At 49.8% G+C, this 17,192-nt stretch overlaps 1 protein-coding gene across 1 annotated transcript in view; it reads right to left on the bottom strand.

The window, feature by feature from the left end:
• Positions 1-318: 318 nt before the first annotated feature.
• The window catches only part of GRID1 (glutamate ionotropic receptor delta type subunit 1), a 709,310-nt gene continuing 692,436 nt past the window's right edge, over positions 319-17,192 (bottom strand). Inside the window, exons 15-16 of the mRNA XM_063087271.1 lie at positions 10,680-10,920; positions 319-747 (exon numbers count right to left, since the gene is read on the bottom strand). Coding sequence (XP_062943341.1) covers positions 319-747; positions 10,680-10,920 — 670 coding nt within the window. The remainder of the gene's footprint in view (positions 748-10,679; positions 10,921-17,192) is intronic.

Raw genomic sequence — 17,192 nt, 5'->3', positions numbered from 1 at the left:
GCCCTCAGAAAGGCCCAGGAACAGGGGGCTCCTTTGGCACTTCAGAACGATCACAAGTAATTTGCCTTTTTATTCATATAGAACAAAATTTACAAAGTCATTCATACAGTTTTTGTGTTTTGTTTTTTTTTTACTGACTTCGAAAATTGGGAATATTCAAAATACACTTTTACCCCACTCCATTCTGTCGTTATTTACACGTATGTACAAGAAAAATGAAAGAGTCTGTGTGTGTGCGTGTGTGTGGTGTGTGTTGTTGTGTCTTGTATTAAAAAGCTCTGCTGGTCGGGTGGGTGGGCGGGCGGGCAGGCGGCGCAGTCAGATGGAGGTGCCATGGGAGGTGTCCAGGGCCTCTGGGAGGACGCCTCCAGGCACAGGCTGGAAGGACATGGGGATGGGGGTCTTCACAGGGCTCTGTCGGAACAGCCCCCCGTTGGGCGACCTGTGTTTGCACTGCATGGAGGGCATGGTGGCTGAGCTGCTCAGTGGCAGTGGCAGGTTGCTCCCGGGCCCTGCAGAGAGTGTCCGGCTCGTGCTGTGGCTGCTTTGCTCCGGCAGGAAGGTGCTGACTGACAGCTGGGTGTTCTGGTACTCCCGCGCTGGCTCCAGCGCCTGTGTGGGAGCCAGGCCCCCCATCTCCAGGGCCGAGAGCTCAATCGACGCTGGGGAGATCTGCTTGTGAGCAATGTCTTCGTCCATTAGGCTGTTCATACGCCGGTGGACCTGCTCCAGGTTCACTTCTTTGTCCTGGAGGGAAAGCATGGGAAGGTCAGGTCAAGCCCTGCCAGTGGGCCAAGGCGGGCTTGCTACAAACTCTGAGTGTCTGGAAATACCAGGCCCGTTCAGCCTGTTGGACAGGGGGTGAGTACAACGCCATGGCTCCCACCTCCCCTCATTGCATGTACAACCCTCAGTTCTCTGGGGACCCCACAGGCTAGGACACTAATCCCTAGGTGGCAAAGACCCTGTCAGCAGGCCTTGGCTGCATCGCACCAGCCCCTGCTCTCAGCCTAGAACCACTGCCACACCCAGAGGCAACCCTCGGGACAAGACACTGAAGATCTGTCAGAGACAGAAGGAAAAGGAAGGAGTCCCACGGGGACAAAGGGAATGGTCCTCAAACCCCTAAAGTGCCCCATGCGCTTGCCATTTACAATTCACAATGTTCAGAAGACTTGGAATGATAAGCCTGCCTGCCACAAAAGGAGGCTCCGTTTCAGGAAGGTTCAATAACCTCCCCAGAGTCACCAGCCCCAGGAGTGCCAGAGGCAGCCCAGAAGTGTGGAGCAGGAGAGAAGCCCGGTCTCACCCGGGGAGCCCTGTTCTCCCTGTGCAATCTCTCCAGATTGGCCAGGGAGGGGGCACATGTCCCTGTCTGGAAGGCTGATGGGATGTGGGTTTCTCGGTGGGAATGGGGTGGGAACAGTGAGGAGAAGGGCTTCCCTGGGGTCAGCTGACTTTCCCAGGGTCATGAAGGCAGAGGCTGCCTAAACAGGTCATCTCCACACCTGACACTGTCTCACCATGAAAGGCGGCATCACAGGAAATTGGTTTGTTCATTTATTTGCTTGCTCAAGAAAGAAAATAAGACAGGACAAATATCATTCCTTTCAAATAACTTGATGATTTGCTGACAATGTCAGAGTAAATCAAGGTGGTCGAATTGTTTGAAAGCTTGAAGATGCCATCTACTTCCTCGGTTTCCCCCCTGTGAGGTGGGGCACAAGACCAGGTGCCCAGCAGAGGGGCCATGCTGGCTCCCAGGTGAGGTTAGAAGCTGCAGTTCTATTTGCAGGCAGCACGGGGGCCAGTGTGCCAGGCAGGGTGATGACTGCTGCCTACCCCTACCTCACGTCAAGCTCTGAGAGCAACGCTGGGTCATAGCTCAGCCCAAGACATGACCCCATGGATGTTCTAACATTGACATCAGATATTGGAGAGAGGAACCTGTCCACTGTTCACCTTGTTAGAAACACCAAGAAATTTAGAAGCCCTGAAAAATGCCTTCTAAAGGAAAAAGAAGGAATCGTGCAAATCTAAAGAGCTGTTCCAGCACCTGCTTTGAGCTCCTGTGGGACTGGTAAGAGGGGGTGTCCCCAGGAGGCGGCCTCCCCGAATGAGTGTCATGAGCCCCCCCAGCTACGAGTGCACCAACCACAGGGCGAACCCCAATGAAGCACAGCTCAGTGCTTCACAGGCAAGGAACTGAAATGCTCTGCGGTTCACTCCTCGCCCCACTGCCCCTGGCGTGCAGAAAGCAGGCCCACTGCTCTCCCCCAGCTCTGAGTTCACAACCGGCATGCAGAGCTTCGCTTCTGGCGGGACACCTGCTGTCATTCCCAGAACCTCTCCCAGACGAGAAAACTGACAACACCCATAAGGTGATGAAGAACTCATCCAGGCCAGAGGAAATCCGAGAAAAAGGGAGTCAACTGTTTGGAGGGTGGAGGAGACTATGGGATATGGCTGGGTGTCATGGGTGGGAATGACATCAGAAATCATTGGCACAGCCCCAGAAGAAGAGCCAAGATTCCAGTGATCTGAAGCCCCACGCAAGCAGAGCTAATCTGTCAGTGCAGAGAGACCATCTCTGAATTGGGGGCACTTCTGGGTGGCAAGTGTCGTGGGTGAAATTGAGGGAAGTAGCTGGAGAATACCAGACCTCTACCTGCCTGCCCGATCATTCATGTGACGCTTTCACTGACTCCTTTGAAAGTCTGTAAAATATGTGACAAACCCAATTCAAGTTCTTTTCTTGATTACCTCACACCATGGTGGAGTCAGCTCTGTGCCACTTTGCCCCTTTTTATGTGTTTTATTTGTCTGTTTTGTTTTTATTTTTGCATGTGAAACTTTTTTTTATAGTATTTTATAACTTTATACGGTGCTTTCATGGCTTGGAGCCTCATAACATAAGTGATCTCTTCTTAAAGAAGTCTATGGTTTATTTGCTTTCAGGGAATTACTATTCCCACTAAGGTGACCTGCTCATCTGGCTAAGAGAAAGGACCACAACCCAAACAAGGACAATAGGACTGAATCTGTATCCTGAACAAAGAGATAGTCAGAGCTGTAGCACATCACCAAACTTTCTGCTCCATTGCCAGACTCCTAGATCCTGGGTCCCAGGTCACTGGACAAGCCCTGACCTGCCCACCACCAAGCCTGCATCTCTAGCCTTCTCATGGCTATTATGAGCTCCTGCTAAGCTGCTGATCAACTCCTTCATCTGCATTAGCCAACGCCACTGCCACAACCATTTTGGTGACTATTTGTGCCTACAGGCTATTTTCATTTCTAAATGTATGAAGAGCACAAGACTGGTACCAGGGAGCCTGGAAGCTGGAGAGGTTGAGAGAGAATTTCAGATACTTTTTAGGTTTAATAAGATAGCTGTCCCTTCTCTTTGCAGTCAGCGAAGCTTGGAGAAGCCTGGCAAAGCCGAGCACCCCACTGGCAGAGACCTTTGTTTCCATGGAAGGAAAACTGATGGACGGGAGGTGCTGGGGGGTCATCGGAGGAGCTGGTTGGTTGCACCATCTTGCCTTTTCCTCCTCCCTATTTTCCCTTCAGAACCTTAAAGATCCTTTTGGGATTGGAAAGACTAATAAAGTTTAAGCGTGGACTATTTTGAAGTGGGGAGCAAGTGTCTTGGTTCCAGCCATGTTGACTCTTGCAGTTAGAGGAGACGAGTCACTTGAGTGCTGAGCCAGGACGGGTGTTCAGCACGTGCTCTCCGTTTTGCCGGGGTTTGGAGAGAGAGGAAGGGTAACTTCCTGTCCAAGAAGGCCCCAGGGAGGCAGGGGCATGTCAGTGTGGGCGGGGGGAGGGGAAGAAACCCTCTCTACCTAATGCCAGGGAAACAAACATAAGGACAGCTCCGGGAAAGACAAACCAGCCGAAGAGAAACATGAGCACGGCAGGTCTCTGGCATGGGTGACTTTGCCACTGAAGTACGAGAGAGAGGAGGTGGACGGGGCAGTGGGTTGCAAAAGCGGTAGGGCACAGGCACCAACCTAGCATAACAAACACCACTGTGAGGAGCTGATCGAGCAATATCAAAGCATTTAGAATAAAGACCAACCCAGGGAGTGGGTATGGAGATGGCCAATTACCTCTGAGTCAGTATTTCTGAAGGCAAGAGTTTGAATAAGTAGTTTCCTAAACCCATGTTTTTGTTTCCTTGTCTCAAATTAAGGGCAGAAGAAGGAGTTCCAAAGACTGCAAATCTGTGCAGTGCAAATCAGCTCCCAATCGTGGTTATACATTAGGCTTTAACCTCCCCCTGTCAGGACACTCAACGAATGAGCAAACTGTCCAGGGAGAGCTTCCCAACCCCAACGGCTGTGAAGAAATCCATCCCTCGTTCTGTTTAAGTTCCATTCCTCCCTGCAGCTCCAACACCAAGACAAGCCCTGGTAGAAGAGGCTGCCATCACGAGCCTCCTGTATTGATTGTTTAACTGGTCTAGGAAAGGAATAGAACTAAAGCCAATGCCTCCCTATCCTTTCTGGAGAACAAATGCAGAGGTGCAGAGAACCTCATTTGGAAACTCCAGAAGTATTTTCTTGTATCGCCTGGGGCCACACGGATTTAGCACACACACAGTCACGGCTGGTGGTACCTTCTGTTCCTCTGGCCAAGGAAAGAGGAGGCAGGAGTAATCAGCCTACTCAAGGAAAGAGGCAGGAGTGATTTAAATAATTATCCATCTTTTAGACAAAATGTTGCATTCTATTATGCTATGCAAATTCCAATAATGGGCTTTTTTTTTACATGAACTACATCAGTCTATATCCTCATTATCGCAGGGTTTCAGTGTTCTGCCAGGTAGTGACAGCTGTGGAAAGAGACTTGGAACCTTATTGCTGCCTTCATTAATTTAACGTAGGTAACTGACCTAGTCAAACATCCCTGAATATGACATAAAATTCACTGACTGCCTTCAAATCCGGCCCAACTCCAGCTCTGCGTTTCTCACCCTATATTAAACATGACGACAGATGCACCGGCAGAGGTTACTGGAGAACCTCTCTCAGGCATTGTCTTGCAGAGAGATAAAGTTCTGTAATTAAGCCACTGTTCACCAATGTGGAAATAATAGAGCATATTGGAAAATGGTAATTAAGTAAACTGCCATCTATATAACAGTCTGTTCCACATGGGACTTGTTAGAACTGACTTTGTTTGGAGGCCAACAGCTCCTGCTTTAAGTTGGGCAGGAAAAAACTGGGGCTGAGGGACTTCCCCGACTGGATGGTCACCGTGGGGTTCTGCTGTTAATATTGAGACCAAGCAGTGGTAAGTGAGACCCAGCAGCTGGGAGAAATGCCACCAGCGTGGTCTTCTTGAGTGTTACTCCCAAGATTTGCCTGACCCCAAAGGGCTGGGCTGGGGGTCTGAGAGTAACAGTTGCACATGAGCAAAGGAGCTGAACAGTAAGTCAATGAAGCAGTTTCAGGAGATGAGGGGAAGTTTTTCGAAGTATCGTGAGAAAAAGTTCTGATCAGCTCAATCACAGATTTTGTAGAGGAGGGTAAAGAGAGGGAAACTACATCTGCTGCACATCATAGGTGGTGGCAGCAAGTTAATAGGAGTGCACTGAGGCTAGTGGAGAGGCCTTTCCAAGGTTACACATCCCGTGGCAAGTGGAGCGTCAGGATCAGAGCTCACACATGCCTGGCTCCAAAACCTGGGTGTTTCTCCCTCGCGCCAGGCTGTGTGTTCCCAGTCTCACCTCGGAAGGTTGGTGTAGACCAGGAGCTTTTATCCCTGGAAGGAGATCAGAAGCCCATGTGGATATTTTGGAAAAATTACAGCTGTCCAGCTCTCCTTAATATAACCCTTTAGAAAAGGGGACCCAAGCATCTGTATTTCTAAAAGGCTCCAAAATTAATCACCTCTGATGTGCAGCCAGAATGGAGAGCCATTGATCCAGCTGCAATGATTATACAATTTAACATTAATAACATTTTCTTTATAGGGGCCCAGACTGGTTCATTCATTCAATAAATACTTTTGAGCTCCTACTACTAGAGGAGCTAATGTTCTTGGTAAGACATCTGTCTTGGTCTCTGGTACCCAGAAGGTGCTCAATACTTCGATTATATTCATCACCCCTTAACGAGAGCTTCCACTGTTGCAGAGAGTGGGAAAGTTGATGGGAATGCAGAGGTGAGGAGGCACTGGCAGATTTGAAGCAGAGATAGGTAAAATCACCAGCAAAGCAGAATCACACCCAGTAAGGGAGGACGCCAGCGACGGCAGGCTGCGGAGGCCTGGCCAGTGAGCTGACTTTGAGATACAGAGCGGTGGATGATAAAAGCTCAGTGCCTTCTCACTAAACACTGGGCTAAGGGCTGACACATGCACGCTCACTATCCTCACCCTCATGCCAAGCCACCTGATCTCAGCAGCATAGCTCTCAGGCCGGGCCCAGTTTTTGGCAGAAGAGTGAAACTGGGGCTCAGAGAATGTAAATGCCTAACCAGGAGCCAGGAGCCTAGCCAGGGAGGAACACTGAGTCACAACCTTCATTCCCAATGCAAAGCCCAGTGCCCCAGCCTTCTACGACCCTGCCTCTGGGAGGCAGTAAGTGTCAGGGGGCAGACATCCTTCCCATCCCAGCTCTGCCCGGGTCACTCTGAGTCTCACTTCCCTGGGTTTAAGGACACCTTCCTCGCATATTGTTGAAGAAGGGTAAGAAGATAGTATGTCATCTGCCCGGCATGGGGAAAGTGCCGTAAGGTGTGACTGGCTCCCCCATATTCCTCATGGCCTATCCCTAGGTCTTTGGCCACCATTATCCAAGCACGTCCCTGGGCCAGGCACATCCCTAAGTCACTCTACACACCTTCCCTCGTTGACTCCTCCGTGCAGCACTGTTGGGCTGGGATAAATGAAGAGCAAAAAGTGCAGAAGAGAAAATCTCTACATGTAGTTGAAGAAAGCATCAAAAGCACGGAGGCAGGGAGGCGTGTGGAGTCACGGGAGGGGGCCTGGGACCCAAACTCCCATGGACAGCAGCATGGCGGGGGCACACAGATGGACCCTGCTGCCCAGCCCTGGCCTCCGTCGGTACCTGTCTGCAATGGAAGCAAGGGCCAGGTGAGGGCAGGCAAGGCAGGAAGCATTGAGAATTCCAAGCTCCCAGCCCGTGATGGATGATTCATCTGTCAGTCCTCATGTCATCTCCCATTTGTGCAGTTCTCATCTTTATTTCATGAATATTTTATTCTCAGAGCAATGGCTGCACATCCCCCATAAATCTAGTGGGAGGCTCTTTACTGCATCTGCAGGGCTTGCTGCACTCACCTGCACTGGGTAACTACAAAATCATCTCATCCCTTAGAAAATACGAGCTCAAGTCCACATGAATACTAAGGGGTTGAACGCACATTACTACTCTTCCTCAAGTAGGTGTCTAAACTGTGAAGACATCCCAGCGCAAGCCATTAAACACAACTTGGGCTCCACCTCAGGACAGGTTTCCAGCTCTTAAGAAATATGGCCAATGCCCCAAAATGGAACATTTTAAGATTAACCAGACGTTCTCGTCTAATTGCAAATCCTGCTTCATAAAACACGGGCAACCAGTAACATGAACTAATTCTAGATTAAATACCATCAATATTTTTTGGAGGTTTTTAAAGTACTGTTGTTTCAACCCCTTTCCTGGCTCCTATCCCCTACACAATGATGTCCAAACTTCCTTTTCCAGCATCTCCTTCCCCATGCTGACTCTGCAGCCCTGGAGCTCTGGGAGATGTGATAACTTTGTTTGCCCCCATGCTCTTCACCCTGTTCAAAATGCAACTCCCCATCTCATCTCCAGCTCCAGGATTTCTACCAATCCTTCAACATCAGTTCCAACAGCTCCAAGCCCCAAGAAGGCCTCACTAACCAGCACCTTGCCCCCTACAATGCCACCACTCCCTGGCCGGCTGCATGCCCCTGTGCACTTTCACGGTATCTGCTGCTCACTTCAGGACAGCCCCAATCAACCAGGTGGAGGCTGCTGGTCAAGCTCTCTGTGCACCTGCCCATGAGGATGTCAGCTCCCTGAGGGCAGGGGCTGGGCCCCTATGGGCATGCTTATTAAGAGAAGAACCAGGGGAAGGGGGGACAAATTTTATTTATCAAAATAGGAAAAGGATAGAACATTCCCATGCAACCATTCTCAACCACAATGGAGGGGCTGGAGGAAAGGCAGCCACTTTCTCACCCCATCCATCCTCTATCCTGCAGGAAGCATGCTGGCAGCCAGGGCAGGAAGTACCACATTTTGAAGGCCACTATATTCATCCTCTCAAACCTGAGATCCTGGACTTATGCAGAAAGGAAGATAAGATGCTTTACTGTCAAGAAAGGAGCTGTTCCTCACAGATGGGTTATCCCTTGGTCTTCTGGTCTCTTTGTCTTTCCCTCTGCCTTCCTGTCTCTGTCTCTCCAACAATCAATCTCTCTCTCTCTCTCTCTCTCTCTCTCTCTCTCTCTCTCTCTCTCTCTCTCTCTCACACACACACACACACACACACACACACACACACACACACACACACACACACACACACACTCCCCATGACAATTGATTCTGGGTGGTCCAGGCTGACACTATCATTAACTAGGGGTTGCGAAAAGACATGACTGGAAGCAGACAAAGACTTCCAGTCCAGAGGAGGGACAACCTCTCCCTGCACCTGGCTCACAGAGGACATGCTGGAGGGCTCAGCCTGACCCTGTGTCCTTTGTACCTTTCCTCTGCCCACACCAGCCCAGGACACTGCCTCCATGACAGTGTGAAGTTCACCCACCTGGAGACCCTTCCCTGTTCCCCGGACTCAAGAGCATTTGCACAGAGGAAATCAGGCTGCAGACTTAGGGGGAAAAACCCGAAACAAATAACACAGGCAGTGGGTACAGTGTGGGTCAGCAGGTGGGTCTGTTTCTCCCGTCCTCCCTGTTGTCCCCAGTCTTACTGGGGGTGGCCCTGGGATTACCCTACCCTGGCTGCTGGCTGATGCTTCTGTGCACACAGACCTGGGTGGTGACAAGGAGGTGAAGGTGCCCTGGCCATGGTGTGGAGGGGGCTTACATGATGAGCAGGCTGAAGAGGGGAGAAGTTGGTGGCCCTTCCTCTAAACGACTTGTCAGAATAATTCAATGTCCCTCCCAGTGACATTTTCACACAAAATTTTCCAGTATCAAAAAAAGCTTGGGAGGGAACCATTAACTATTTCTTTCTGTGGGTTTCCCTCAATATCTTTCTTCCCTCCCTGCTGTGTTCCAGGGGTGACAGGAGAGCCACCGAGGCTGTGGCAGACCCAGGCCTCACATTTCTTTACATGCAGGTGTACAGAAGGCAGGAGAGGAAGATGGATGTCCCCGAACATTTCAGATGCCCACAGTTAAGCAGTGCCCGCCCTCCAGGGAAAAGGAAGTACAGTGACAGAGATCACTGCCCGGTATGAGAGGACAGTCAGAAGAGGAGCAAGGGGCACGGTCTGCCTGGGACTGATGAATGGGCGCTGTGGCCGGCCACCTACTGCAGGCTGCAGAGATGGTGGCCGTGATTAACCATCCTACTGCACAGAGGCACCGAACCCCTCCCTCAACCAGGCTGAGAAGGGACCACCGGCTCCTCCCTCCTGTTTCTCCTTCCCACCCGAGTTTATGCCATGCTTCTCCTGGCCGCCACCTCTGAAGCCATTTCATGACCTGTCATGCGCTACCGGAGGCTCCAGCAAAAACAAAAACAGGCAAAAGAAAAACAACAAAAATCACAAACTACTCTTGGTTTGTCTTTTACCATGAGGAGTTTTTGATTTCATGCTGGTTGCTTTACTGCTTCCTCTCTGAGATTGGTATCTGTCTGCACCAACACAGTCTGCAAGCAGAGCTGTGCTAGACACAGCTGAGGTGTGCGTGACAGCCCTGCAGAGGGAGTGGCCGGCCTTGCGCCGGTGCCTGTGTGGAGGCTTCTGCCGGCGAAGCCTCATCCCCAAATGACACTCTTTGCCACCCTCCCTAAGAGGACCTTGGTGAAGGCTTCATTTCAAAAATTAAAAATAAAAAATGAGCTTGAAGACGAACAAAAACCCAATGAGAAGGGTTTGCAGCTATCACACACAGGAAGGGACGTGTGCCCAGAGCCTAGAGTCTGGACAGAGCTACTATGTCCCCCAAGCTGGGTGGGCCCAGGAGGGACATGGGCAAGGCTGGGCCCCGCAAGGAGGAGGGGGGGGGGAAGGGATGACGGGAGGGCAGGGATCCCCTTGCACGCTGGGAAGGCAGGGCCATCGGGAAGGAACGTGGGCTCCTCTCTTACCCTACAGGTGGTCTCTCCAGGTCAGAGTGGAGGCACATGGGCAGGGCGGGGTGGGGAAGGGCTCTCTGGAGCTGCCCACGCTGTACCTGCTCTACAGATAAATACAGAACTTTAGTGGCTGTGGCAGGCACCTCGGCACTTTGTTCAAGCATGAAAACATCCCCTGCATTTCCTCTCTTGCTTTAAAAACAGAATAAACAATGGCACAACCTCCTAGTAGAGAACACTGCTGTCTCCAGACAAGGTGACTAACTGGAAATACTAACTGGAGGAAAACTGTCTGCTAAACGGGCCAGTGTGACTCTCCTGCTGCCAGGCCTTAGTAGGGAGAGGCAGGACCCAGGGTACTGACCTCTTTGGGGGTCTCCTGGTGGCACCGGTTGCTGTTCCACCACAACTCCAGGGCAGCCACCAGGCAGGCCAGCAGGAGGCCAATGGCCAGGATGCAGAAGACCCCAGCAAAGCTGTGCAGCTTGAGGGATTTGCCGTCGGCCTGGGCACTGGTGTGGCTGGTGAGGTCGCAGCGTCCCATGTGCGGCCACCACTTCTGCTTGAGAACATCCAGGTCCCCTGTGTCCTGCAGCTCCAGGATCCTGCAAGACACAATCCAGGTGAGCCATGGCCACTCACCTCATCAACTCAGCTACAGAGGCCCTGGCCCCTGCCCCACCATGCCAGCCCACCATGGACAATGGTGCGACATCACAGTAGCTCTCTGCCCCAGCTCTTCTCCTCCCGGTCAATTCTCCACGCTGCAGACAGAGTGTTCTTCCCAAACACACGCCAGTCTGTCACTCCCCTCCTCACCAGCCTCGCTGCCCTCTCCCACTCTGTCCCGCTGCCCACAGATAAAGTCCAATAGCAAAGTACATAAAACCTGTCATGTGGATTCTGGAGCAAGTGCTCAGGATAAAACCAGAAAACACAGACATAAATGAGGCAAACACTCAGACTGTGGGTTTTCAAACTTCGATAACTATATGCTAAGCCTCTCCCACTAGGATTCACCAGATCGTTCATTCATTCGTTCAATTTGAGGAGCTCTGCACTGTGCCAAGTAGGACGCTCAACACTGTGCAGCTTATGGTCTACACACAAACACCAGCCCTAAAACAGTGAGAGCAGTCAGCGCAAAGACAGAAGCTGTGATAAATGCAGCGAAACAGAAGTAGAGATGCTAGGAAGTGGCACATTGGGGGTGGCTTAGACTCAGGAATTAGGAAAGATCTCATCGAGGAGGGGACAGGGAAGTGGAAACCTGACGTATGACTGGTCATGCATGCCATGGTGCAGCACCCCCTGCTGCCCCTGTATTCCCTACAGTGCTTTTCTTTTCTTGGGGTATTTCCTGAATTCCCTGTGTAACCCAGGGATCTGAACAGCGAGCCAGTGGTTGCTGGCAGCCCCTAGACTCCAAACACCCCAAATTTTCCATCTGGGGAGTTGAGCCCTTTAAGCCTGGTCCTTGATGATATATTCAGCTAACAACATCTGCAGTGACCTCGTTGTGCCCTCTGGGTGTGTATGGAAAGAGAGCAGCAGTTCTTTATAGTCAGAAGAAGCTCACTGCCAACTGGGCACTTGAGTGGTGTCTACCCTGGATCTGCATTGCAGGCCAGCTGTGACCACAGGCCTGGGGCTGAGCTCATTTACCATCCATGCTCGTGTCTGGTGGACACAAGAGGTGACATCCCTGAGGGAGGGTCCCCTAACCTGTCAGCACCATGAACCCAGTATGGTATGGCCTCTTGCTGGTTGAGATGGCCTTACTCTGTACAAAGAGCAGGCTTTGGAGGTACGAGACCTTAGCCGTGTGTCCCCAGACAAAGAACTTGCCCCTGCTAAGCCTCAGTGTCCTCATCTCTGCAATGTAGACCACTGATCCCCACCAGATCAGCAAATCTTTCAGAACAGGGGCTGTGCATTACTTTCCATGTTTTCCCCCGAGAAAGCACAGTGGCTGGCATAATTAAGGCCATCAGTAAATGTCAGCTGAAGCGATAAATGTATGAATATTAATTGAATACTGTAAACTAAGCATGCACGGGCTTGTGTCTGGTGGACACATTTCATGGCTGTGGTGAGAGAACAAAGCAATGTCCTTTACGTGTGCAGGACACTGATGAGCATGAAGGACTTAGAATGTCACTGTGCTTGTAGGGCCCTGGCTGTTGAGATAAATGCATGATTTATGTATACATGTTTGTGGCTGTGGATCATGCCCAAATGTCCCCGAGTACTATATATCTCTCATGTGGCACGTTGCATGATTAACTGGGCAGCTGCAGTGTCACGCTGTCTCACGTGGCTCAGACCATGTTGGGAGCTGCATGTCTGCATGTCCACGGGCCTTAGGTAAGCCTCTGCTGGCAGGGTTGAGTAGGGTAGGCCTCATGGCTGTTACAGAAACTCCAGGGCCAGATCTGCAGGACTGCAGAGCCTCTGAGAAGGCTACTGGTTGAACCACTAGCTCTCCAGGGAGAATCAGCAGAGCTTCATGTTTATGGGCACAGACTGTGCTCTGATGGACACTAGTTCAAATCCAGACTCTGAACGTCTCCACTTTAGCTCTCTCATCACATAAACCCAAGATTATCACAAATGTCCTACTACCTCACAGGATTATTGTGACAAAATGAGAAGAGGAAATGAACATGGAGTAATAAGAGCCCATAAAAGCTGGTGAGTTGCACAGTCTGATGGCCATATTGACCAGCAGCCCTATCGGGTCAGCACTGACAGGAGCTACCTTTTATCAAGAACACAGCAGGGACTAATCATTTCACACTGTTTGAATCCCCATAACAGCCTGAAAAGTAGTTACATCTATTTCATATCTTAAAGACCTGAGGCTCAGAATCTAGATGACTTGCCCATGGTTGCAATTAGCCAGTGGCAATGGTGCTCTTCCAAGCTGGGTCACACAGCAGGCTATGCTGTTTCCAGAACAGCAGGCTGTTCTCTGAGAGTCAGGTTCTGGCCTAGGGGATGGTGAGGCTCTGGCCAGATCACGGTTATGGGACCGGATCCTCACTCCTCTGCTCCTTAGAGAGCTCCTGTGCAACATCAGGCAGGCTGCTTAATTCTGCTGATCTTCTCTTCTCCCCACTCCCTATAATTGTATGCATTTTTATGTCCAATTTTATTCCAGAAAGAATATAAGGCAATTTATAGAAAAACATAGAATAAAACAAAAACAAACAAAAAAGGAAATTTAAATATGGAAGCAACAGAGGAAAGATAAAACAAGTCACAAAATGACTTGTAGAATGAGGCTAAACTAATGCATACCATAATATACCATGCTCCCTCTTATGAGTAAGCTAAAGCCATAATAGCCACATCCTGAAGCCAGTTATTCTCTTTTCCAGACAGATATAATTGCAGATGCGTTCTTTATTCAACAGTTGTAGAACCTGCTACACAGTAGGTGCTCAATAAATGGCTATTAAGTTGCTAAACATTTATTGAATGCCCACAATGCATGCTGTCATCTGCAAACCTGTTATAGCACATAACCCCCGCCACACACACATACATCCACACCTGTCCTCTGCCAAAGCAGAGGAGCGGATCCATATTCAAGGAAATAGCTTAGTTCCCTGGATGAAAGGAAAGAGGATTACAGCAGTTCCAGATAAGGCTGGGATCTGCCATTTATACAGACTTTTTTCTGCCAAAGGCGTAGAGCGTTGCTCCCCGGACCAGCCCTTTTCCCTACCTTGAGGCACGCCCAAGCCAGGGGCAGCTCACAGTTCTGCAGGCACAATGCAGCAGAGCCCCTTAAAGAACCACTGGCAGCTGTCAATTGGCAACCTGAGGTCTGAGTGTCCCTTTGAAAGTAGACACCTGTCTGCATGGAGGAGGCTGATGCAGATACTGTGGGGGAACAGCACAGCTCACTGGAGACATTTACTCACAGTGACAGAGCACACAGCTTCTGATAAAAGTAAATAGTAATAAATCACTTCTTGCCAGGATGACATGGAAATAGGACTAGCCACTTTCATTTATGGTGACCACTGGGGTGGGGAGAGCAGCCCACAGGGTCTCTGTCAGAACAGATCTCATACAGAGTGGACAGGTGGTGTGCAGGCCTGTTCCAGGGCCAGCCTGCTTCTTTGGAATCCCTCACCCTGACACTGGCCCTGGACCATTGCCTCTGGAGCCACACAAAAGACATCATTCCTTCTGCACCTGGCAAACCTTATGATATTAGGGGGAACAACCACAGAGCTCCCCATCTACCCCCTCCTCTCCAGGTTGAGTATTTGAAAGTCCTCCACTAACTTAGTTTGAGTTCCCTAAGTTTGGTCTGATTCTGTTTAGCAACGCAGCCAAGACCCACACTCCCCGGTCAATATCTGCTCCCTCCAGGGTGTCAACATTCACTTCTGCACTCTCACAGGAGATATCTGAGCAGCAGGAGCACACGGGGACTTGAACCTTCCCTTGCTGGGGCCCTGAGCTTCCGTGAGCACTGTTTTGGGGCACGTTAGCTGTCTTGGTGTTGCTGGCTTGTTGGCCCCATGGCTCTCTTCCTGTCTGTTCTAGAGACGTTCACAGGTTGATGGTCTGCAGAATCGCCCTGAGCCTCCCATATCGGAAGACCAACTGGTGTACCATCAATGTGTTGTAAATCTTGGAGAGAAGCTGTTCTTTCTCCTTGTCTTTAATCTGAGCAACTGATAAATCACTACTCTTCCATCATCTCTCTTGTCATCTCTCTTTGCTCAAGGGAGCAGAGGCAGGCACAGAAGGCATACTTGATTAAATTATAGAGAAAATCAAAAAGCCTCATTTACCTTAATTAGTCCTACCCCCTTTCCCAAGTTTGCAGACTGAATGGACTGGTTACAGGCCCTCCTCCTCAGCCTTTTCCTGGTGGGTCTGGGCTCAGATACTTATGAGGGGAAAAAGGGCCCAGTCTGGAAATCCAGGAGGTAGGAGAAGGGAGGAGGTAGGGCTTGGAGATCCATAGCAACATGGGCACAGTGCTGGGGCTCAGGAACCCTGACTTCTATGCCCAGCTCTGCCTGCAGATGGCTAAGTGACCCTGGGTATCAAAGCTACCTTCTCTGAGTGGTGGAAAGTCAAAAGGATAGTCTCTAAGGACTCACACTCTTCAAATGGATGCTCCTCAGTGCTGGAATTCGTGCATTAATCATGCAACTAGGGTTGCCCCTAAGCCTGGCACTATGCCAGCCTTTTCACTTGGACACTTCTGCTGTTGTGGAGTATACTAATATTTATAAAGCAAATGTATTTCACAGGGCCTAGTTTCCAAAGCCCTGTAGTTTCAGGTATAACCTGACTTTTTAAAATTACACATGGAAATGTTAAGTTTGCAAAAGACAGGAGACTTTCCCCAGGCTAAAGTCTCTGCTGTAGATAAATAATTGTAACACAGCAAAATTGTTGGCTCAAGGACAGATGCCTTTGGAGCAGGTTAACCTAAAGTTACTTTATTGGTATGTAAACATACTGAGGAAATTGCTGTAGGTAAAGACAGTAGTTGCTAAGAACAAGCTTTTGTTTGTGGATCAACCTAACCTTTTGCAAATTGCATTGCAGAATGTCACTTTGTTATTTCACTGATGTTACCTGCCTCTATTGTTAAACTATACTTAGCCATAACTCCACTTATGCTTCTTTTCTGTAACTTTCTGGCCTGGAGAATAAATACTGAGACAGAGCCCCAGTCCAGTGTTAATTTTCCAAGGAGGAATGCCTCTCTCTTGAGGGTTCCAGGAAGTTAACCCCTTCAGGGTGTCTCACTGCTCAGAAGAAATGGGCTTTGAGTAATCCTTTGCATCTTCATCATCCAAGAGAGAGGTGATAAATCCATGTGAGGACAAAGAGAGTGCAACATGCTGTTTGGATTTTTGTGGATCAAGGCAGAGTCTGTCCTTAGGGTGTCGTCACTGGGCTCTGCAGTTCCACTCCCTTCTCCCACCAGGATGCCACCTCACACACGTGCAAGCGCAGGGCTGAAGGCTTAGACATCCTTGCCACAGGAGCCTCTGTTGGCAGGCTGGCTACTGGGAAGAGGCCAGTGGTCTTACCCACATCCTTCACTTTCACCTTCTCTGGCTAAAGCCAGATCACCTGACCAAGTACCAATATTAGCTCTTGTGGCTGAAAAAAGGGGTGAAATGATGAGAAATTATTTTTCTCAAGGAAGCAGACCAGGTGCCCAGACTGAGCACTTGGAAACTTGATCGTGCCCATGGGTCCAGAACTGATCAGCTCTAGCGAAAGACTGGCACCAGCAGATCCCAGAGGAAGCTGCAGGAGCAGAGGTGATGAGACGCACTGTATACTGTGGAGGGGCTCCATCACCTCTACTGAGGTGAGAACACCCCTGTCTGTACAGTCCTACTTCTCACTTTCTCCCCAACACCCCTACCATTTGCTAGTGTCAATTACTAGGACAATAAGTTAATTTCCAAAAGGGGCTGGGGAGCCTGCAGTCTGATCTGGAGAGGAGGCAGGTAATGAGCGGCTGTCCTCTGCAGTGCTGGGCCAGGTCCCTTCCTCACCCCAGCAGATAGCATGGCCTTGGACCAGGAAACTCCTGCCCCACAGTCAGCAGCCTGCTCAGCCCATGTGCAGAGGAATAAGGAGACATTCTGCTTCTCTGACCCCACTTTTTAAAAAATCTTCACATTGACTATTTGCACTACACAGATACATTTCTTTTTATTTATTTATTTTTTTTGCTTGTTTGTTTATTCTAAAAATGTCCAATATGTAGAAAGGGATAGAGTAAATACAACATCTAGCTGTGTAACCATCACTACACTTAACAAAATGTTAGCATTGAGTTTTAAATATTACATATATTTATGCATTTTTTTAAAGA

This window comes from Cynocephalus volans, chromosome 2 (genome assembly GCF_027409185.1).
Source record: "Cynocephalus volans isolate mCynVol1 chromosome 2, mCynVol1.pri, whole genome shotgun sequence".
In the NCBI taxonomy this organism is placed as follows: domain Eukaryota; kingdom Metazoa; phylum Chordata; class Mammalia; order Dermoptera; family Cynocephalidae; genus Cynocephalus; species Cynocephalus volans.
The sequence above is the reverse complement of the archived record's forward strand: the minus strand, read 5'-3'. Positions and strand labels throughout refer to the sequence as shown.